General features: G+C 34.6%; 1 protein-coding gene and 1 pseudogene across 23 annotated transcripts in view; one reads left to right on the top strand and one right to left on the bottom strand.

The window, feature by feature from the left end:
* The window catches only part of VPS13B (vacuolar protein sorting 13 homolog B), a 733580-nt gene that overhangs the window by 637836 nt on the left and 70203 nt on the right, over positions 1–25541 (bottom strand). For 22 of the 23 annotated variants that reach the window (XR_007401755.1, XR_004814450.2, XR_007401756.1 and 19 more), the window contains 7 exons: positions 20252–20347; positions 19658–19780; positions 19049–19186; positions 17924–18011; positions 12447–12638; positions 7204–7373; positions 3626–3820 (listed from right to left, as the gene is read on the bottom strand). Coding sequence is in view for 20 of the 23 variants with exons in the window: in XM_049093088.1 (XP_048949045.1) it covers positions 3626–3820; positions 7204–7373; positions 12447–12638; positions 17924–18011; positions 19049–19186; positions 19658–19780; positions 20252–20347 (1002 nt within the window). In the remaining 3 variants the exon portion in view is untranslated. Of the gene's footprint in view, positions 1–3625; positions 3821–7203; positions 7374–11864; positions 11998–12446; positions 12639–17923; positions 18012–19048; positions 19187–19657; positions 19781–20251; positions 20348–25541 lie in introns of those variants that run through there. The other variant, XM_049093096.1, reaches the window with a different exon arrangement.
* LOC112662548 (U2 spliceosomal RNA) lies at positions 15423–15593 on the top strand (annotated as a pseudogene).

Here is a 25541-nt window from a genome sequence, read left to right as displayed (position 1 = left end):
CAGTGGTTTAGCGCCTGCCTTCAGCCCAGGGCGTAACCCTGGGGTCCCGGGATCGAGTCCCACATCAGGCTCCCTGCATGGAGCCTGTTTCTCCCTCTGCCTGTGTCTCTGCCTCTCTCTCTCTCTGTGTTTCTCATGAATAAATAAATAAAAATCTTAAAAATAAATAAATATAGAGAGTTACCATTTGACCAGACAACTCCACACCTAGGTATACACCCAAAGGAAATGAAAACCTGTGATCACACAAAAATCTATACATGAAAGTTCATAGCTACAGTATTAACAGCCAAAAATGCCCATTTTTAAAAAAAGATTTATGTATTTAAGAGAGCGAGAGCAAGCACACATGCATGCTAGCAGGGGGGAGAGGAAGAGGGAGAGACAGAAACCCAAGCAGACTCCCTGCTGAGCACAGAGACCAGGGTGGGGCTTGATCCTACGACCCTGAGACTATCATCTGATCCCAAACCAAGAGTCAGAAGCTCAACCGAGCCACCCACGTGCCCCAAAAATGCCCATTTTGAAACACAAATGCCCATCAACAGATAAATGGATAAACAAAATACAGTTTATTCATATAATAGATTATTCAGCCATAAAAAGGAATAAAATCCTGATACATGCTACAATTTGAATGAACCTTAAAAACATTAGGCAAAGTGAAAGAAGCCAGTCACAAAAGATCCTATGTTATATGATTTCATTTATATGAAGTGTCCAGAATAAGGAAATACATAGAAAAAGAAAATAGGTTGGTAGTTACAAGGGGTAGGAGGTGGGGAGTCAATGGGGAATGAATGCTAATAGGGATTCATGAAAATGTTCTGAAATTTGATAGTGGTGACATGTGCATTAATTCTGAAAACCCTAAAAATCTCAACTTCTATTCTTTTAAAAAGGTGAATTTATGTCACATAAGTCGTATCAATAGTCATTATTTAAAAAATTTAAAAACCTTAAAGCATACTTAAAGTCTACTTTAAAACCATGACACTCCTGGGCAGCCCGGGTGGCTCAGTGGTTTAGCACCACCTTCAGCCCAGAGCGTGATGCTGGAGGCCCGGGAATGAGTCCCACGTCAGGCTCCCTGCATGGAGCCTGCTTCTCCCTCTGCCTGTGTCTCTGCCTCTCTCTGTCTGCATCTCTGTGTCTCTCATGAATAAATAAATAAAATCTTTAAAAAAAAAAAAAAAAAACATGACACTCCTACTAGTCCTACAGGCACCCCACACCACCCTTAAACTACTTACACCTACTTTCAAGAATTTGGGATATATTATACGCATTCTTTTTTTTTTTTTTAATTTTTATTTATTTATGACAGTCACACAGAGAGAGAGAGAGAGGGGCAGAGACACAGGCAGAGGGAGAAGCAGGCTCCATGCACCGGGAGCCCGACGTGGGATTCGATCCCGGGTCTCCAGGATCGCGCCCTGGGCCAAAGGCAGGCGCCAAACTGCTGCGCCACCCAGGGATCCCCTATTATACGCATTCTTATACCTTCACAGACCCTTTCAAATGTGTGAACAATCTTCAGCATTATTTTGATTTTTTTATTTACATAAATATCACATATATATATACACATCATACACACACACACACACACACACACACACACACACACACACCATTGTGCATCTTGGTATTCCTACCAAAAATTACATTTTAGAAAGTTATCCATGTGAGCATATAGAGATCTCCAGTTGTGTATACCTCCATATGCAAAAATTTCTCTGGGGCAGGGGTCAGCAAACCACAAGTCAAATTTCACCCAATGCCTGATTTGTATTGCCTACAGTTAAGAATAACTTTTACATATAAACATTTATAATCCATTTGGTGATAGGGAATACTAAGCAGGAACTCCAATTAAGTAAAATGTTATCCCAAGAAAAATAATTCCATTCTTCTCATTAGTCAAACTGTATTACAAAAAAAAAGATCAGTCTATTACATTTTTAATTTCATCAACTTAAAAATCTGTGGAAATGTATTCTCTTATTCCTATGACTGTATCACTCTTTCATCAAGGGAGTAGATTTCCTCCATCCTCTTAAAAATGGGCTTTGCTTGGACTTCTACTAAGAAAACATGTTCTGGGTAGCCTGGGTGGCTAAGCAGTTTAGCGGCGCTTTTGATCCAAGGCATGATCCTGGGGACCTGGAATCGGGTCCCGCGTCAGGCTCCTTGCGTGGAGCCTGCTTCTCCCTTTGCCTGTGTCTCTGCCTCTCTCTCTCTCTCTCTCTCTCTCTCTCTCTCTCTCGGTCTCTCATGAGCAAATAAATAAAATCTTTAAAAAAATTTAAAAAAGGAAAACATGTTCTACTTTACATGGTTTGAAAACAAATTTTACCATCTTAAACTAGAGGCGATCTAAAACTGTTATATTTACATTGGTTTCCTTTTATTCTACTAATATGCAAGTATTTATTAACTTTAAAACATGGAACGATGAAGTGTGAACCAATAAAATCAGGAGTCCTCTTTTGGAGTCCTCTACATGAAATTTAGTGCATTTTTAATTCTTATTCTTGAATATAAGTTTGTGTAGTTTTCTTTAGTCCAAAGAGAATCTGATTAGATAAATACTATTCCTAATTAGACTATACATCTGTTTGCTTTGCAGAAACACTTAGTACTCAACATCTAGTTTATCTTTATGTACCTACAATGGGATGCTTTGTTGCTGTTTTTTGAGAGAGAGAGTGAGACATGTGCATGCCTAAGTGGAGGGGGCAAGGAATGGGGCAGGGAGGGCCAGAGATAAAGAGAGAGGAAGAGAGAGTCTTTCTCCATGTGCTATGCATGAAACCCAATGCAGGGCTGGATCTCACAACCCCAAGACATGACCTCAGCTGAAACTGAGAGTCTAATATTTAACCAAGTGAGACATATTATTTACCAAAAAAAATGAAAGAGCTAAAGTAAAGCCTCCAATAATTAACTTTATATAACTTGATTTAAAACATTAAGAGTTCTCTCTTTGTATCAAGAAATTAACATGAATTCAGGAAGAGGAAAGTAACCAAAAAACAAATGTGTTAAACCTTCTTTATGAGGCATTATCTCAAATAAATGTTCCCCTCAAAGAAATCATAAGTCTTTTAAAACACCCTTATAAATTAAGTGCTCTTCAAACTACTTAAAATTATTATCAACAACACACAAAATCTTCAAAAACCAAGGCACCTGTGTGGTTCAGTCAACTGAGCAACCAGCTTTTGATTTCAGCTCAGGTTTTGAGCTCATGGGTCATGAGACTGAGCCTGCATTGGGCGCCATGCTCAGTGGGGAGTCAGTTAGAAGATTCTTTCCTCTCCACCCCTTCTACCCACCTCTAAAACAAATAAATAAATCCTTTAAAAAAAATCTTCAAAAATCTTAATTAACATTATCTTATAAAACATTAAGCTAGTAACGTCAAGAAACTGAATAACTTTCAGATAGGTATACTTTTATCTAATTATGTTCAATAATGAATATATATATTACATATCATTTAAATCTCATCTTATGGGGGTACTACTAATCCTATGAAGTTACAAGTCCAAGAAAAAAGATATTTAATTCTCCCAAAACCAAACAGATACTCATAAACAAGAAAATTCACTTTTCCTACCTTAAGATAGCAGTGTGCATAGCAATAATGAAGCAGATTATCAGAAGGCTGAGTAAGGCTGCTGACCACATGTACCAATTGTTCAGCATACATTGGCACGGAATGTTCCAGATTAATTTTATCCACCAATATCTGAATGGATGGCAAAGGACGCAGAGACTGGAAGTTTGTAGTATTCAGGAAGTTACTTGAGTTCTAGAAAATAATAGAGTTTCCTTTATGTTTCAGGAAAACAGTGATTGACATGCAATGCTCCCTATACAAGCCTCAGACTGGCACATTTTGCAATGTCATCAAATCAATCTAGAAATGACTTTCTAAGGGACTCTCTTACCATAACCAAATGCCTTCTATATATTTTAAGTATGTCCTACATTTCAAAATTATTACTGCCCATTTAGCTAAACTTTTTATTTTTCAGTCAACTGGAATTGTTCACTGTGTACTCCTCAGTACTTTTTTTATATTATTTTATTTATTTATTTGACAGAGAGAGAGAAAGTACAAGCAGGGGGAGCAAGAGAAACAGGCACCCCACTGAGTAGGGAGCCCACCATGAGGCTCAATCCCAGGAAGCTGGGATCATGACTGAAGCCAAATGCAGACACTTAACTGACTGAACCACCCAGGCAACCCTCCTCAGTACGTTTAATGGTATTTTTTTAACCTCAATCATTTCCAAATATTGACCTAGCTATCCCAGAGCCAGCCACCATTTGTCTTCCTGCCCTTTATTCACATTTAGATGACAAAGGGACTAAGAAGACTACTCCAAAGTCTCACACAAGAAGCAAAATTTGCAAGGAGGAAAAACTTCTGATCCATATCATATCTATTAATAACATACACGTTAAAAGCTCATAAAATCCTAAGAATCTCAGGTTGGGCTTGGTGCATTCAGTGTTATAGAACCTTTCTAAGGTTCCAAATAAATTCAAGTAGGTTTCAAGATGTCCAGACTATGAACCCTGATTAGCAAGCAACCCCCTCTAATCCTCGAACTAACTTATTACCTTAAAATGCCATATATACTATCATTCTCAATGAGAAACCATATGTCCATACACATATATAAAAATCCATGGAAGACGATTTCACTGTTTGTCCTTCATTCTCATAATAACTAGAGAGTAGTACTAGCATTTCACAGAGATTGGCTAAAGATAGTAAATGCTACATAATACTCTTCCCAGTCCAAAAAGCCAACAGTGCCCTTATTGAGAAATATTGCCTAAAATTGACTAAGTTGAACATACTTGCTTGAGTATGCTTTTTAAACTTTTTATTGATAATTTTTAAACTACCACTTATTAAGCAATTACTTTACTTTTTTAAACAACTTTATTTTGGAATATAAAGGTATCACATATGGTAAAGCACACAAATCCTAAGTGGAGAGCTCAACAAAATTTTACATCTCTAACCACCATGCATTTCAAGCACTCTACAATATAATCCCTTCTCAGGTAATTTATCAGATCACTGCCAGAGGTAGCCAATATTCTAACTGCAATCGCCAAAGACTAGTTTTGCTTATTCTTTAACTTTATGGAATCATACAGACACAAACTCATGACTGTCTGCTTTCATTCAACATGCCATCTGTAAGAATTATCTATGTTGTTCCATTCATGGAGTTAACACTTATTATTACAAAACAGCTATTTCTAATAACATTTCTTGCCTTAAACTCACATCTTCTGGTATTAAAATAGCCAACACTGTATTTCTTGTGATTTGCATTTGAATGACATATCTTTTTCCATCCTTTTATTTTTTTTTTAATTTTTTTAAATTTATTTATGATAGTCCCAGAGAGAAAGAGAGAGAGGCAGAGACATAGGCAGAGGGAGAAGCAGGCTCCATGCAGGGAGCCTGATGTGGGACTCGATCCTGGGATTCCAGGATCACGCCCTGGGCCAAAGGCAGGCGCTAAACCACTGAGCCACCCAGGCGCCCCCATCCTTTTATTTCTTTTTTTTTTTTCCATCCTTTTATTTCTAACTTGTGTTACAGTTTTCAGTTCCAGAATGTAATTTGGTTCTTCTTTATATAGACTGAAGTCTCTTCTAAAACCATCCACCTTTTTGTCTCTTTCTTGAACTCATTATTCATAGTTGCTTCGAAGTTAATGTCTAATACTGACATACTTTTTCTCTGCTGAAATTTTCCCCAGATGATCTCTTTACTTAGCAACATAACAATTTTAAGTGGGTAACAGAGAGCAAATACACAAAATTAAACTATTCTATTACAGTCAACTCCCTGTCTTAGCTCTTTTTAAAGTGAGAACAGTTTTTACTTCTATAATCATCAGTATGTAGATATCAAAAGAAATATAACCAAAAAAATCTAAAGATAACAAATAATACCTTCTTATGTATATGGTAAACTTAGAAAGCAATACATTATATATGGCTTAAATCAAGTATTAAGCATCTAATAAATCCTCATTAACAATAAGCTAGTAATTACTGTGTTTCTAATATTTGCAAAATGGTTTATGAGCATTTTCTCATCTAGTATTAAAAATGATTTTAAGAGGTAGGTAGTACTGTAAGGGAACCCAGCACCCTGACAATCTTAAACAAATCCATATAGACCACAAAAGCAAGATGCAATCATAGCAGACCTAAGCCTTGGGAGAACATCCTGTGACTCTCTTAGAACATGAAAAGATAGGGAGGGAATCTTGCAAAGAGTTTCTAGAATTCTCACCTTCTATTGACTGCTAGGAGACACTTTCTCATCAGCATCCCTCATTCAAGTAAGATATGGAGTTTCCACTTACCCCTTTCAATGTACAGCTGTAATCTATGTAACTGTTTAGACGAAGTGTGGAACTGAATCCTTGACAACAAGGCACCTTACTTAATAGCATGCTGTGTATGTATGCTGCATGTCATTTTGACCCTCTGGTTTCAAGGTTGCCCTGAAAGCTGACACCATTAATGATTTGCTTTTGCTATCTATATGTAATAAACTATCTGAATCCATCTAGGCTTACTGCTTCTTTACCAGCTGAATCTGTCAGCTCATTTGAAAAATAGTTTTGTTTTTCAGAAACAAGTTTAGAGATACAAAGCAATGTGTCATAGTTTCTTTATGGACTGACTTCTAGGTCCATGCTCTCATCAATATTTCTTTATACAGGGGGATCCCTGGGTGGCTCGGCGGTTTGGCGCCTGCCTTTGGCCCAGGGCGCGATCCTGGAGTCCCGGGATCGAGTCCCGCGTCGGGCTCCTGGCACGGAGCCTGCTTCTCCCTCCTCCTGTGTCGCTGCATCTCTCTCTCTCTCTCACTCTCTCTCTACGTCTATCATAGATAAATGAATAAATCTTTAAAAAAATATATTTCTTTATACAGCCTTAGATTGAAGTTAGTTATATATATAATGTATATATGTACACACACACACCTTTCTAAGAATTAACAATCACAGTTACATTGCTTTAACACACCACGGATAACTATATTAGCACATATTCTTTTACTCAATCACCTTCCTCTTACAAGATCATAGGACTTGCAAATATGCACATATGAGAAAAAAAAAAGTCGTGAACTGCAAAAGATACCTTTTCTCCCATAATGACAGGTAACAAATGATCCAACAAGTTGAATTCAGCCATGACAATAGTACAGGTACATTTTAGAAGAGTAATACTTGTATGTCGAGTAGGAATATATTCCTCCAAAGATGCCACTTCCTCAGGATTCAGTACTGTTTCATTTTCATCCTTAATATCTAAGGTGAAATAATGAAAATGTAATAAAAAATTATTTTTAAATAATTGAGTTGGTTCCCAAATTTCAAGGTCAAATTATACTTTTCTTTTGAACAATAAGACAATTGTAAAATGTGTTACCCTTAACAAATATAAGTTATACTACTAAAGAATGTAAATATATCTTTGCTGTATAAAAATTTACATATTTTAAAATATGTTTTAAATATTTCAAAGAAATTCTTCATCTTTTTTGTTAAAAATATAGCTTCTGCTCATAAAGACACCATGAAGATGATGCAATAGCAAGCTACAAACTGGCAGAAAGTATTTGCCTTAGATACAGATGGATATAGATATCTATACAAAGGACTCCCCATGTTAAAAAAAATTAATATAAAACCTTTTAAAACTCAATAATAAACAACTGAATAGGAAAATGGGCAACAAAGCATTAAATAAGCAAAAGATAATATTTCCAAATGGCCAAAAATTCTATGGAAAACTAGATAACATCATTAAGCATCAAGTAAATGCAAATAAAGTCACATGACAACATTACAGACCCACTAAAATGGCTAAAATGAAAAAGGCTAATACTAAGTGTTGGTAAGCATGCAAGCCAAACATCAGCAAACCTTTTACATAAAGACTATTTAAAAAATATTTTAGCCTTTGCCAGCTAGTCTGTCACAACTACTCAACTCTGCCACTGTAGCACAAAAAAGGCCACAGACAATACCTAACTGTATGAGCATGACTGTATCCCAATAAAACTCTACCTGTGGAAACTGAAAATTGAATTTCATATGGTTCTCACAGGTCATAAAATATGATTATCTTTTTCTAACTATTTAAAACACAAAACCTATTATAAGCTCATGTCCTGCACGAAAGAAGAAATCATAGTTTGCCAGCCCCAGCAATTAAAACTCTCCAAACTAAAAACAAAACAAAATGAAACAAAAAAAAAAAAAAAACTCTCGAAACTACTAATAAGAGTGTAAAGCGGTCCAACCACTTGGGAAAACAGTTTAGAAATATCTACTAAAAGTAAACATAATGTAATCCTTTTACCTAAGTGATTCTACTCACACATGCCCAACAGAAAGGAGGGCATTTTACCAAAAGGCATGTAGTAGAATGTTTGTGGCATCACTAACATAGTAACCAAAAACTAGATATTAAATACTCATCAACAGTAAAGTTATGGTATATTCACACAATGAATATAACAGTATATAAAAATGAAATAAATCTTATAAACAAGCTAAAGCTAAAGTAAGAGACAGAAGATACATACTGTGTGATTCCACTTACATGAATTATAAACTAAGCAAAAACTTAACCCATGATGTTAGAAGTTAAAGAGACCCTTCTTGGGGTCAAAGGAATAATGAGGAGAGCACAGGGGACTTAGCACTGCTAAGGTTCCATTTCTTGAACAGTTAGTTACCTAGATATAGTTAAATTTGCAAAATTCACAGAACTAAATCCCTAGGTTTTATACTTTCCAATATGTATACTACACCTCAATAAACAGCTTTAAAAGAGTGGAGAACTAAAAACTTAAGATTTAATACATATGTACTCATTTACATGCACTTATGTATATATAGAAGCAGCTCTCACTGTGCACAGTTCTGATATACATCAATTTCAGTTATCTTGTTTTAGTTAAAAAAATGCCAGTTGAAAAAAAAAAAGCCAGTTGCCAAAAATCAGTTCAAATCTCAGTTACCACAATATAGTAAGTGCATAAAGTACAAACCTTACTGCAAGTTCTTCAATCCACAAATCATAACATAAATAGAAGATATGCATCATCATCAGTGACCAATTACATTACTTCTTTCAAAGTTGGTCAGATTTGGCTACTGGCTACTGGGATCTCATGTGTGTTATTTAACTTCTACATAGACGGCAAAAAATATAGTTGTGCTGACTCCTTGCTTACTAGTGATAAACCCCTGTGACATTTTACAAAAGTGGATAATTGAAACAGAATTGGCAATCAAAGATGAAAGTGCAGCAAAGAAACAAAAACTGAGAACATACAAGGAGTTACAGAAGAAACAGCCTACTGTGGGAATATCAACACTGTACTTTTGGATAGACTCTTTAATGTGCAGCTAGGGGAAGTAGTGAAGACAGACTTATCAACGCCAATGTAGAAAGTAGCTGTGATAATAAAAATGGTGATAACAAGAATGAAGATGTCTATTTTTAACTCTTTGAGGAACCTCCACACAGTTTTCCACAGTGCCTGTACCAGGGGTAGTGGAAGAGGAGGTGGACAGGGGGATGAGATGACTGGGTGATGGGCAATGAGGGGGGCACTTGATGGATGAGCACTGGGTGTTATACTACATGTTGGCAAATCAAACCCCAATTAAAAAAAAAAATACAAAAAAAAAAAAATAAGAATGACAATGTCCCACAAGAAGTGATGCAAACAAAATTCTTCCCATGAAAGGAACCCTCAGAGGTTTTCACAATGTTGAAAGTGTATAGGAATCTGATCCCAACTTAGAAATATGACAATTTGCCAAAGCATAGGAAAGGCAGTCACTCTATATTACAAGTTACTGGAAGAGGAGACAAGCATCATTTAAACTACTCTTAAAACTACCATTAAAAAAAAAAGAAAAACTACCATTAAAACTACTCTTTTAACAACAACAACAAAAAAACTTATTTTACTATTTCTATTTCTATGTACATTCATACTAACAGTAAGAGAGCTCTTAGTGTTTTGACAAAAATATCCAAAAGTGTGAAACAATTTCAATTTGTAACATTATGATCACTTTCCATGATTTCAGCTGGCACATTTTTATGGTTCCTAATTACCATGCCAGGTGAGAATTGTCTGTATATATAAACTAAAGTGAGCAAACAGCAGTCTATATACATATACATATATTGTATAACATGTAGATTTATACATATATGTATATAATCACATTCTTGAGATGATAAACTGCTTCAGATAAAAATTCATGTTATATATATGTATGTGCATATGTGGGTGGGGAGCATAATTCCACTGTTGAAGAGACTGCTAATTATAATCTTTCTTTTAGCAATAAAACTCTCTGAACTTAATTCTAGTACTGGGACTCTCAGACACTATGCTTTCCGGTCTCCCTGCTACTAGGTATATGGACAGGTTACTAAATTTTGGTCAGTGGGATGACAGAGCCATGCTATTAAATGTAACTACATACCTACCATTTTCTCTTGCTCCCACTTTCCTGTTGATTCAAATTACATACTGTAATGGTGGGCCAACATGAACCATGTAGATGAGGTATATCTCAAAGAATGGTAGAAGAACAAGACACAAGGAATTCTGGGTCTAAGATAATCTCATGGAACAGTTACTCTAATACGCTACAATACCTACCAGCTTGGACTTTTACATGAGAAAAACAAATTAGGTACTGATTTTTGTGTGAGCCTAAGTTTTCATTTCTCTGGGATAAATGCCCAAAAGTATAGTTGCTAGGCTAATATGGTAGTTACATGTTTAGTTTTTAAAGAAACAAACTGTTTTCAGAAGTACATTTTACATTCCTATCAGCAATGATGAGCGATCCAGTTTCTTCCCACTCTCCCCAACATTTGGTACCATCACCATTTTTTATGTTAGCCATTCTATACATACTATTCTAGCACTTTTAAGAGTGTCTGGGATGGAGCTGGCATTCAAGCAAGGTACAAGAAACGAATGCATAAACCTGTCAAGGACTTAATATATACTAGGCATTGTGTTATATACTATTACATGCACTGATGTTGGAAGTTGGTCCTACTAGGATAACATTTAGGTAACAGTAAATTTGCTATGGCAAAAGTCAAATAAAGTTTGGACAACAGCCTAAGGTTTATTTCATATAACAATTTGAGTCTAAAGGATCCAGATTAGACATAGTGCTACCAAGCTACCAAAGACCTAGGTTCTTGCTATCTTTTTGCTGTTATCATCAGCATGCAATTTTCATCTCAGGATCAAAGATGGCAGCTCCAGCTCTTGCCATTATAATTTTTTCTAGCCAGAAGGAAGAGGTAAAGAAAAAAGGAAGATATGCACTTTTACTTTTAGAGTCACAGCCTCAAAATTCATGTAATTAAAGTTCTGCTCTTATCCAGGTAGCCAGAACCTTGAGTCCTGTAACTATACTTGGAATGTGTATCTTTATTTTTATCATAAGAATTTCTATCATGAAATCTCTTTTACTATAACATAAGAAGATAAGGGATATTGGGGAAACAATTTAACCATCTCCGTCACAATAATTAAACTCATTACTGAGACAGAAAAGTGAAAAATCAGTGATGTTTACTTAAATTTCCTAAGGTTAAAAGCGGGGGTCAGAATTCAAGCCGTAGTCTGACCGCATAGTGGTCCCTTTACATGCTATAATGTCCTAGAGTCCTTTATTGCAAAAAAAAAAATGAATTTGTATTTTTGAAACTGTGATACCTTCATGCCATGTAGAAAAAATTAGGTGTACAACAAATTCTTTACCAGTAAGTCGTAAGTGTCCTTGAATGCTAAATTTGTATGTTTAGAGTCCATCTCCATCTCCATGCTCTTTAGAATCCACTAAGGTGGGAAAATGATTTCAAGAATATACACTGGAAAAAGTATCAAAAAGGTATGGCAATAAAATGCTGACAAATACTAGCAAATAAAGTACTTACATAAATAATTTCCAAATCTTGACGTCTCCCAAAACTTCTACACACAAGTGTATTCTTTAAACAACTAAATACATGAAAAGCAGGCAAACTATATAAAAAAGTGTAATTTGGCAAAATACAACAAATCAGATTATATAATCATTCAAATCAACTAGCAAGGGCAGCCCGGGTGGCTCAGTGGTTTAGCGCCGCCTTCGGCCCAGGGTGTGGTCCTAGAGACCAGGAATGGAGTCCCACATCGGGCTCCCTACGTGGAGGGAGTCTGCGTTGTGTCTCTGACTCTCTCTCTGTCTCTCATGAATAAATAAATAAAATATTTAAACACACACACACACACAAACAAATCAACTAGCAAGAGACTCAAAATTAGGCCAAAAACAAACCTTGTTTTAGCCCACTATATGGTTCATATTCATGTTCCAAGGCACAAACAATCATTTTCAAAATTCTATGTACTGCACTGCTATCCAAACGAAAATCAAGAGGACCTATAACAAGGCTTTTGGTAGATTTCTCCTGAACTGTTCCCATATCTTCACTTTTTCCTGGAGAAAAGTCTTGTTGATTTGCAGACCCTACAAGAAACCACATCTTACATTAATATTTTAAACAATCAGATATACCAATCGTAATATTACTCATCTTTTTAGCTTACAGCTTAATGCCTTCAAACCAATTCTCCATTGGCTGAATACACAGAACACTGCCAATCTATATTTTTCTCTACACAGATGAGATGGTATTACTAACAACAACAACAAAAATACTAATTTAAATAACAATTAATCCCATAATCTATTTAATGTTACAAGAAGTGCTTTAAAATTGAAATGTTCATTCTTAGAAAATTATTCTCTAAAATCTCAATGCCTAATATCCAATAATTCTATACACAATACTACAATGTTGACTAGGAATGGTAAGTAGAGGAAGTTGCATTTTAACGCTTTATCTTATAAAGTTTCACTGAAAAAAATGTCCACAGGGTGCTGTAAGAGTTGTCTATAGTGACTGTGGAAGTGGAACAATAGGTTTTACCTGCTTAAAACTTTTTCCAGAATAAAATCATATGGCCATGCTTCATGCTGTTGAACCCAAGTTCTTCAATCCTTTATCTGCCCATATATTAAAGAAGAAACCATGGGCTATCTTCTAAGAAAAATATTGGCTCTATCTACAAGTATTTCTCCTTATCTAATACATATACTCCATATATCAGAGATTTGTTTTTAATACATAAATCTACTGTTATAAGCGAAAACATATGGTAATTTCTAATTCTTAAGCCATTTGCTTTTTCAAACAAAAATAGGAAAGTAACACTTCCCAGCACTTAGTACCTTTAGAATCTAGGAAGGCCTAATTAAACACAAAGGTTCTGTATCCATACTTCCTAACTTTTTAAAAAACACATTTCTGTATTTTCAAATAAACGAGTTCAATCTTTAGTCTCAGTACCATGTACAAAAACTGAATATTCAAAAATCAGATGACAGCCACAGACTTAAATGTCACAAATAAAACAAAGTTAATATTATACATAATATGCATAAATAATACTGAGTCACATTAGAAATTAGGTATAAGCAACATGCTATTTACATAAAAAAAATCACTGCTTTTCATAGCTAAGCCATGTAAATCTGTTGTGGAGCTAACTTGAAAACAACAAAAGAACTTTGGTTGCAAACAATATGCAAAAACAAGGAAAATGCCCTGCTTTGAGACCCATAAGGGCTATTAGGCCTCCTAAATAAATGTCATTTTATAAAAAGATCCTTTTTTCAGACCTCAAATTGTCTCTAAAGTAATAGAAGTCTATAAGCTTCAAGATTTGTTGCTGTTTTTGTTGGTCGTTAGTTGTTTTATTTTTTTGCAGATAATGCAACTTGATTATAAAGTAGTTATTTTTTTTAAGATTTTATTTATTCATGATAGACACAGAGAGAGAGACAGAGACATAGGCAGAGAGAGAAGCAGGCTACCTGTGGGGAGCCTGGTGCAGGACTCAATCCCAGGACCCCAGGATCACAGCCTGAGCCAAAGGCAGATGCTCAACCACTAAGCCATTCAGGCGTCCCTATGAGGTAGTTTAAATTTAGATGCCAGTGGTCTGTCTGAAATGTAAATTTAGGACTGGCTTTTAGCTGTATCTTTTCAGCAAGATATTTACCGTATCCATTCTCAATATGTTTCGGTCATCCCAGCTCCCTCAACCTTTGGCTACTCTTAAGAGTCAACACAATATCAAGGCAGCCCAATGAAAAGACAAGACTTACCAGTCTCTCTGGGATAGCCAGAAGCACCAGCATCTTTATCTACTGACCCTAACTTCCCATACTTTTATACTCACTGATAGAAAATTATTCCCCTTCCATTCTGCAAGCTATCAAAACAACTCCACCAACCATCTGCGCTGTCAATGTGTAGGTGAAAACTACATATCCCCAGTTATCCTCTTTCATTATAGATTCATCTGCTTTTTCACCCATGACTTCTCATTAAAGTTTGCTTGTATATAACATACCTTAGAAGTCTATGTATAAAACTGGTAACTTCAAAGACAAAAGAGTCTGTTTTTGCTTTAGAAAATTAATCCTTAAGTAGAATGTAGGAATCAAAAAATCCTTCTATTTTAGCATTCCCTTACCCCCAGCACTGTCCCAAGACATCTAGATTCAAACAGGCAATGAACCACGATACTTCTCTCTCGTTCTTTTACCAATCCAGTAACTGCACTGTTTCAACTGTAACTCTTTATAGTTCTCTAAGAATTTTCCTGTTGTAGATTACATTTTCAGCTATCTATTATTTTAGGTCCATAACAACATGTGTAATAACTTCCTAAAAATAGACGAGAAAGGCAGTAGTCATAGTAACAAATACCCAGTTATATTAATAAGAAATATTTCAATTTAGGGACACCTGGGTGGCTCAGTGGTTGAGCATCTGCCCTGGGCTTAGGGCGTGATCCCGGAGTCCCGGGATCAAGTCTCACATCAGACTCCCTGCATGGAACCTGCTTCTCCCTCTGCCTGTGTCTCTGCCTCTCTCTCTCTGTCTCTCATGAATAAATAAATAAAAGCTTTTAAAAAAAATATTTCAATTGAGTTTGTAAAACAATGCTTTCAGGCAGCATAACAAAAACAAAATAGTTGTCAGAAGATGCTTATCAATGTCAAGCAGTAGCACAGGAAACTTACTAAACGAATTTTTGTTTATATGCCATTTCACAATGTGGTTAAAGTACTACTACATCATTAATCACAACAAAATATAAGGTGTTTTTTTTTTTTACTGCATTTACTAGGTTTCTTAAATTAGAATACTATCATGAACTTACTTTAAACATGCCAATCATCGCTTCTCGGCCTTTTGGCTAAGATCAAGTGTAAACATGCCAATCAAATCAACTTTCAAAATTTCAGACTTTACTATAAACTTTGTGAAATTATCAATATGCATTTATGTACTTAAATTTATGGCACTTTCTGATAATATGGACTATATAAACAAAAAAATGTCCAGTGACATCAAACCAAGAATTTTATTTTTTTTTAAGCTTTTATTTATTTATTCATGAGAAAGAGAGAGGCAGAGACATATGCAGAGAGAGAAGCAGGCTCCCTGCAGGGAACCTGATGTGAGACTTGATCCCAGGATCCTGGGATCACGATCTGAGCCAAAGGCTGAGGCTTAACCAGTGAGCCATCCAGGTGCCCCCAAACCAAGAATTTTAGTTGAAATATTTCTTTAAAGTATCTGAAATTAACCTGTGAGAATTCAAAATACTTTTCTTAGGTTCATTCTACAATTTCTTTGTTTCAAGTAATCAAAAAAGGAAGAAAAGCTGAACCCAGTAATTATGACTGCAGGCTATAGAATCAGATTAGCACACTAGCAAATATAAACTGCTTCTATCTTTTAGAAACTGTAGAAGCAGCATATGTACAAAGACAATTTTCAGTGCCTGGTTTCCTTCATTTGAAGGACAACTACTTGATACTCCAATGTCCTCAGAAGACAGGGAATCCATAACACATTTAAAAGGTTTCATATCCAACCAGAAGACCTACCATCTTACATTTGGTAACTACAATACTGTAACAATTTGTGAAGTTCTTAGTTGCCCTTTCCTATATATAATTGGCTACTGAATATATCTACCTCAATGTCCATATCAAAATATATCTTTTCCTCCAAAATTCTTCCTTGAGATTTCAAGACCAAAATATGATACACAATTTAATTTTTAAATAAAGCAATGCAAAGGCAGTGAGTGAGGGTTTTAAGCACGGAATTAAATCAACCTAAAGGGTAGGCAGCAGAAAGCCAGTAAAAAAAGCTATTAAAATGTAGAGAGGACAGTAGATTATATGAAAGTGGGAAGAGTGGAGTTTACGAGAAGTGAATGAATTTAAAACAGATTTTGTAGATGAAAAGTGAGTCATGATGATTCCTAGGTATCTGGCTTGAACAGCCCCAAGACAGAAGAACAATTTTCCAAGACAAGAATATTGAAATTAAGAGGAAAGCAGTAGACAGTAATAAGGATTTTAATAATTCCATTTGAACATATTCAGTTTTGAAATATTTGTGAGACATGTAAAGAAGTAAAAACGCCATGTACACACTAGATATTTAATTCTATACTTAAAGAAGTTTGGACTAAAATTATAAATATGTACATCAACAATATAGCGAAGGTACTAAATCCATGGAAAAGAATGAGAGAATTTCAGGAAAGAGTATAGGGAAAAGAGTAAACCCAAGGTTTGATCAATGAGAACAGCAACATTTAGAAATCCATTACAAAAAAAAGGAAGCAGAAAATCACTGCTCTTTCCTTCTGTTTTCAACTAACAACACTTGTTATCTTGTTATCATCTTTTAAGATCAACTCCTCTGTGAAGACTCTAACTCTACACATAAAAGTAGTCACTTTCTGGACAGCCCAAGTGGCTCCGTAGTTTAGCGCCGCCTTCAGCCCATGGCATGACCCTGGAGACAGGGGACTGAATCCGACATCAGGCTCCCTGCAAGGAGCCTGCTCCTCCTTGCTGCCTGTGTCTCTGCCTCTCTTTCTCTCTGTGTCTCTCATGAGTAAATAAATAAAATCTTTAAAAAAAATAATAAAGTAGTCACTTTCTGACCTAGACCTCTCTTAGCTATCCATTTATACTACTGTTTTTAATGTGCTATATTATAATAATTTATTTAAGTGTACAAACCCTACCTATTAGTTTGAGAAATGCTGTGGTCTTCTTGGCATTCACTATATCTAACTCATCACCTAACACACAGAAATCATTACTATATGAAAAATTAACAAAAAAAAGATAAACCTGTTTCAATATGAAAAAAGATGAGAATAAGTACAATATAGTATATTGAAGAGCACATAAAGTATCAGTTAAATTCTTAAAAGCATCATTTGATTGCTTATAAACACATAAGACTATATATCCACAGTCTCCAGAAGAATTTATTTCCACTCTTCTGCTTGAAACAGTTTTTTAATAAAAGATCTATATAACCTTCAAAATGCTTTTAACACAGAAAAGGAAATGTTTATGCTTTTTGACAACTCAATGCAACATAAAATTTGATGTATCAAAATTTTAATATTTGGTGCATGATAGAACGAAATCTGGTTGGCTATAAAAAATGTCTTCTTAGCTACACAAAGATAAAAATAAGTATCTAAGAAAATTCTAACATAATATAAAACTTATTCCCCTAAGTAACAGAAGGTAAATCTGATGTAACCAATTACAACCAGTCAAGAACCAACTGATTCTGATGAGGCTTTTGTTTCTGTTATCCAAGAAAAAGCAAACACAAAGGAAAGAAACAGTACCTTTGCCAATGATATTCTCCACTGTATACAGGTAATCCATATAAAAAGCCCCAAATCTTTGCATTCCAGCTACCTCAGTGTAGGTCTCCTGCCAACAAAGAAAAGCAAACAGAACACAAATTGTACAGAAGAGACTTCTAAGTTTAAAACCTGATAGGTACTGAGGGGGGGCACTTGACGGGACGCGCACTGGGTGTTATTCTGTATGTTGGTAAATTGAACACCAATAAAAAATAAATTTATTTTTAAAAAAACCTGATAGGTAAAGAATCAAATATACTCCTTACATAGAATGTGTATCAACTCGAAAGATTACCAAAAAAAAAAAAAAAAAAAGGGGGAACAGAGGCTATCCAAAAAATTCACTTCTAAGACAGGTAATGTTAACTCTACTACAAACCACACCAAAGGACATCCGTAATTCTACTAGACATTTTGACCACTTTATCAATAATGTCTGGTTAATAACTATATGGAATAGGATAGTATACCCTTGATCTTTATCACCATCGCAAAACTGTCCAATATATATTCTCAAATATAATTAATCCTTATATATTGTTAAATATTCCAGTACTTATATAAAACAACTCAAAAACTAAAGATATACTAAAATATTCAAAATATATGCAAATATGCAGATTAAAATGGAATTCTTTATAAAAGTAAATGTAGTAAAAAGGATTAAGATTTACATTATTTATTCTATTATACTTTTTGATTTTTTATATTTACTCTATAAAACTACATTATTTTACATGAAAAATTCAAACACTAAGACACTTACCTAGTAAAATGTAAAATTCTTCATCTCTTCCCATTTACCCTATATCCAAAAGTAAATGCTAATTAAATGATAATTCTATAAGTTTCCTCCATGACTATTTTAACAGTAGGGAATGGATAAACAAACTAATTGGCTACTTAGTATATATAAGTAGAGACCTTTGTGTACTCTTCAAACTTCTCTAGATGTAGAACCTGGACTAAAATATTCTAAAGGTTTCAATAAACAACCAGCATTCAGAATGTATTACTTAAAATGAAAAATGGCAATCACAAGTATTCACACAAAGTGTCCATCCAGACACAGCTAGAAATTGGCTCAAATATATATTCTCTGACCTTATGATGAGCTGCATCCAAGATAAATTCTGCACGAGTACCATTATTTTCTGGGCTTCGGTAATCAAACAATGAATTTGTAAGGTATGTCAAACCTTTCATATTCAAATTTTCACCACAAATGAAGAAACAGGCTTCCTAAAAATAAATGCAAAATTTTTGAACAGGAGGAAAAATCATTAAACTGTTAAAGAAAATAAAACCTTGGTTTTATAATACCCATTCAGTAGTTAATAGAAATCACTACAACTTTAAGTCCTATAAAAAGACAAGGAATGCTGTCTCCATTTTCACTGCCTATCTTGGCAAAGAACATTTTACAAACCAAAAAGGAACTCCAAGTAGCTGCCATAAACAAGAAAGAAGAAACATTTATGAATTGGAAAGTATTTGGAACTACTGTCCAGGTGTTAAGTGCTACCAACTTTCTAAATTCCCCTGAGCCCTATAATTTCTTACAGGGAAAACAGTGAAGTTCCTCTCTTAAGCCAAAGATATATGTAGTCTAACAGATTTTTTGGTATGGTTAAACACTTCAATAAGCACTTCATTATCCCTGTATTCTATCCATAAAGAGGGGGGCAGAGGTAGGGAGAGAATCTGACTTACAGTTTCACTTCTATTCATATTCTCTTCAAAATCTTTAACACCCATAATTCCTTTAAGGCACAAGGCTCTGCAACCTACAAAACCAATCTGGCAATTGAAGAAAGGTTCTCCCATCATAAGGGCCTATAAGAGGGAAGGAAACATTAGAACTAAAAATTTGAATTTCATAAAAATGTTACAGACTTAAAAACATGTTATAGGCTCCCCTTGTAGAATTTCTGAATTAGTAGAAACCTCTTTAGGATTATGGCCTTTCCAAATTTAAAATAAGAAACATCATATTTCTCTCTGTATCCTCAAATCTTTGTATCCTCAATAACTGCCATCTTATGAACATTAATCCACATATACATACAAGCTCATACCAGTTAAATGAAAGACTGAAAGAATTAATGTTTCATATTATAGTAGAATCTATGTTAAAGTCATATTTATTTCAATCAATACTACTGATGACTAAAATAAAAATAAAAAACCATGAATATATTTTAAACATGACACTATGATAAAAGCCTCCATTTATTACATATTAACATATTAACTTTAAGGAACATTCAAAAAGTTTTAAATATATGTTCAATGTTGAATGATTACCTCAACGGTAGTTCCTTCTTGTTCCCAACACAATACTTCTTTGGATTTTACTTTCTGAGGGCTATAATAACTACTCTCAGCTTGCATTTCAGTGAGCTAAGAAACAATATAAGAATATTAAGTAAGTAAAATTAGTAATAGATAGCAATAACCTGTCATTATTATGATGAATTGATGTAAACAGTGTCAACTTTAAGATTCAGGAAATTTAATTATTAAGCAGGAGAACAGGTGCAACAAAAACAGCCGTAACAGATTATCCATGCTATAACGGTTGAAAATGTTAGTCTAAGCTCAAAGAGAGAACTGAAATACCATCTTATTTTTATTTAACTTGTCTTAGCAATATTGCCTAAAAAGGGTAAAAAAAAAACCTATGTAACTAGAACAGTCTCATATAATGGTTCATATATTCTGCCAAAAATTTACATGTATTTTAACCTCAATTCATTTTATACTCCCTACACATTCAACCAGGGTTAGTTCAATCATTTCCAAAGTTTCTCCCAAATTTTTCATCAAAAAGAAAACTATGAAAAAACACAAATTCAACAAAACTTCATCTAGCTCTATGAGGGAAGTAGGTTCATAGGGATTTACTTTCAAAATATATGTCTCAGACTCATTCAATCATGTAAATACTTAACGAGTGACAGCTAGATAACAAGTACTAATCTAGATGCTGCCAAAACGCCTACCACCCCTACAACCTTCGCACGCCTGAAGCTTATAAAACATTACTTGTATGTATCTAGACAAACCTAGATAAATCATTTTTAAGAGGTAAATTTTCTAAATGCAATGTGGTATCCTGGTTTGGATCATGTTACAGATAACAACATTATGAAACTCAGTTAAAGTCTGGAATTTAACAGTAATGCACCCATGTTGGCTTCCTACTTTTGACAAATGTACTGTGATAGCATAAGATGTTAACAGAGGAACTCAGTAAGTAGTCTATGTGAACTTTCTGTACTTTGCAAGCTTTCTATAAACCTACAACTATTCCAAAATAAAGTCTTTATTTTCTCAAAGGTATTCTGCCATGTTTACTAATGAGACCCGTCCACACTCTTGTGAAATGGATACATTATTCAAACATTAAGGCAAAATCAAAGATCACATTAAAAAAAAAAAAAACAATAACTTCAGTCAAACAGAACTTACTGAACAAAAACGTTATCATTTAAACATAACTTCTTTATACTTAAAATCAACTGATTATTCTCATTTTTTGTAACAAAAATATTGTATATATAAGCCCTCATTTCTTAGATGCTTCTAGAACTGGTATACACACTGTTGTACAATTCTAAAATGCTCAAGTAAAATTCAGCATTTTAGACTTTTTTTTCAGCATTTTAAACTTGATCACCCTTCAGCTGTCTACAATTATTGTAAAGAAAAAGCAATTAATTGATTAAAAGGACTCAAATATTACAAGAAAAATCTTCAACATGATTTTTTTTAATGCTACATTTAATTTGGCATGATTTTTGTTGGATTGATATCAACTGTTCAGAATGCTAATGTAGAAACATGACCTTATTTTCTGACCAAAATATGAACCACAAATTAATTCCATACATTCTTTAAATCCAAGCTGAACAATGAATTCTAATGTTTTCCTCCTAAATTTCAACATATGTCTCTTAGAGAAACCTTAGAAACATAAATGTTCTAAATTTTTTAAAAAGATGTATAATGAGTACTGCCCTAAAAGTCTATAAAAGTTTTGTATATAAACACAAACTACTCTGATTCAATTTAATACAATTCTTCTCATCAATGAAGAGGAATATACCAAAATAATTTCAAATTCAACATAAATATGCAAAAATCACCAGAAAAGATAGAATTTTACTAGCAATCTTTAAATTCCCTCACAAACTTAGATTAAAAACAACAACTTCTGGATCATCTAAAACTGGCAATATACCATATGATTTAACTCATATGTAGGATCTAAAAAACAAACCAACAAAAAGAAGAATCAGACCGATAAATACAGAGAACAAACTGATGGTTTTAAGGGGGAATGGACAAAACAGATCAAGAAGAATGGGATATATGTAGGCTTCCATTACAGGAAAATTAGTCATGGGAATATAAAAGGCACACCATAGGGAATATAGTCAATGACACTGTAGTAGCATTGTATGTTGACAGATGGTAGTTATACTTGTGGTTAGCTATGTTATAGCTATATACTATGTTGTACACCTGAAATAATGTAACACTGTAGGTCAACTATACTCAAAATTACACCAAGTCATAAGTGTAAGTTCTCAAAGTAAGTAGTTAATTCATGCTGCTGTTACTAAGATAATGTTTATCTTTTATCATTTAAGTCTGAATATACTTACAATTAATAGAATTACAATTATTATTGCCAAAAACATCTGTTAAATGCAGAGATGATCATATCATGAAAAAAAATTTAAATAAATTTAAAACACAAAACTGATATTATATGGAATATATATCTCGACTGTTGGCAACAGTCAAGAGAGAGTGTGTGAGCATGAGCAGAAGGGGCAGAGGGAAAGGGAGAGAAAGAATTTCAAGCAAACTCTACACTGAGCATGGTACCTGATTGGTGTCCATTCCAGGACCCTGAATTTATGACATGAGCCAAAACTAAGAGACGCTCAACCAGCTGCACCACCCAGATGCAGTTTATTATGTTTTAAAGATTTTATTGTTGTTTTTTTTTTTAATTTTACAGACTGATACATATTCCTTTCATCCAAGGTGGATCAGGGAATTTCAATTATGAAATTTATAATAAAAATAATTTGTTTCATAGGCAAATTAGAAATAAGTGTAAAATATATGTATTTTTACCATTTTGCCCCAGTCTTTATTATCAAAAAAATTTTTTAACCAATCAAGTTTAACTTTTGCTAAAAACTCATTTCCTACATCTTTTAGGGTTTGTCATTATTAGAAAATACTTAATGATTTTAAATTAGAAAAGTCTTTAAAGACTATTTACTTTAAAATACTTTTAATCCACTATCTGGGGTAGTTATAAATTGTCTCCCTTTATTACTGATTGAAAAAAATTTATTTCAAGTAAACAATCCACGCCAAATTAAAAACACCATGAGAGCAAAAACTTGTTATTTTCTGTGCTACATTTCCAGTATCTAACAAGTTAACTAAATACTACGTCACAGGTTGGACCCATGAGTTTATTTCCTGCAGAAAAATGCCTCCATAATAAACCAACAAGACAAATAAAACTGAAGAATTTATTCAATAAAAGAGGATCTCAAAATTTTGGAAGATGGAAGGCAGAAGAGGAGACAGGCAGAGGATGGATGATTTATTTGATCAACGTATACCAGCAATTTCCAAGAGCTGGAGATACAAGTAGCTATTTTATTTTTTTTTTAATGGGATACGCTTTTATTTTTTTTTAATTTTTTATTTATTTATGATAGTCACAGAGAGAGAAAGAGAGAGAGGCAGAGACACAGGCAGAGGGAGAAGCAGGCTCCATGCACCGGGAGCCCGACGTGGGATTCGATCCCGGGTCTCCAGGACCGCGCCCTGGGCCAAAGGCAGGCGCAAAACCGCTGCGCCACCCAGGGATCCCGTCTGTTTTAAAAATTACTTACTGAGTTTGGTGTACTACCAAAAAAAAACAAAAAACAAACAAAAAAAAACTACCCACCATTTTCTGAAAAGGTTTTCTTTCATCTACTAAAGGACATTTGGTTTGTTTCAACTTTTTTAAGGGTTTTGTTTGTTTTTTTAAGTAATCTCTACACTAAACGTGGGGCTCTAACCTACTCCAAGCTGAAGAGTCGCATGCTCTACACCAACTGAGATCCTGACTCCAGGATCGCGCCCTGGGCCAAAGGCAGGCACCAAACCACTGAGCCACCCAGGGATCCCCATATACATCTATTTAAGTACAGTTTAATTCCTCTGAGTATGCACCTATAGTGGAAATGCTAAGTCACTTGATCGTAAGTTTAACATTTCAAGGAACCACCAAACTTTTTTCCACAGTGACTGTGCCACTTTACTTTCCCACCAGTGTTCCCATTTGCTTTTAATCAACTCCAACTAAGATCCCACTACTGTCAAATTACTGCTCTAGTCAAGATCACCAACAATTCCCACAATGCCAAATCTAATAATCCATTCTCACAAATGACCTACTTTGTCAACTTTAAAACGTTTATGGCACTCAGCTTCCAAATAGACACTCTTGGTTTTCTGCCTAACTTATTTTCAGTTTCCCACACTATTTCTGCCTTTTCTTTCCAAATCATTAACATCACTGTACCCCAGAGCTTGGCCCTAGAACCTCTTCTTTCTTTGTATCTATACTGATTCCAATCTTAATAAAATCTTGACTCTCAAATCTTATGCCCAGACCAAACTTCTAATCTGAATTCTAAATTCATTAATCCAACCCAACAGCTCTACTTGAATATATAGTGGGCATCTTAAATTTGTCCAAAACCAAACTCCCGATTCTATCTCAAACCTAATCCTCTTACAGTCTTCCTCATGCCAAAAAATCAGAACTCAATTATTCTAGTTGCTCAAGCACCATCTCTGGATCCTCTTCACTTACATCTCACAATAAAATCAAGAAACACTGTCCTCTTGACCTTCAAAACACATCCAAAATACAGTTACATTTCACCACCTCCCCTGCCTATCATCCTAGTCCAAGCTATCATTATCTTCTGCTTGAAAATTTTTATCCTGTCTGATCTTATTTCTGCTTTCGCCCCCTATAATCTATTCTCAACACAGCAACCAGAGTGATGCCGTTTAAAATATAACTCAGATCATCCTGTAACCACTATGCTATAAATTGTCCAAAAACTTCCCAACCTCTTCAGGACTAATGACAAAGTCCCCAACCTAAAATGACCTAGACAGTTTTACAATTTATGGATCTCTCCCCAACCCCATCACCTCTCTGACCTGATTTTATACTACTTCGATTTTAGCCCACTTTGCTGTGGCTGAACTGGCTTCCTTACTATTCCTTGAACTTTTAGAGTCTTTTGCTATTCTTCGAATATTCTTTCCTACTAATTCACAAAGCTTCCTCTTTCATGAGTCTTTGCTTAAAGATCTCCTTCCCATTAAAGCTTTCCCTGATCACCCAGTAGTAAATTGCATAATCCCTTCCTATCTATGGACACCTTCACTATTCCTCTTCTGTATTTGTTCTACATAACCCTTATTATAAATGGGTATACTATACAGCCTATTCGCTTATAGTGACAATTTATACTTTTTTTTGACAATTTAT

This window comes from Canis lupus, chromosome 13 (assembly GCF_003254725.2).
Source record: "Canis lupus dingo isolate Sandy chromosome 13, ASM325472v2, whole genome shotgun sequence".
Lineage (NCBI taxonomy): Eukaryota > Metazoa > Chordata > Mammalia > Carnivora > Canidae > Canis > Canis lupus.
This window is presented reverse-complemented; position numbering and strand designations above follow the sequence as displayed.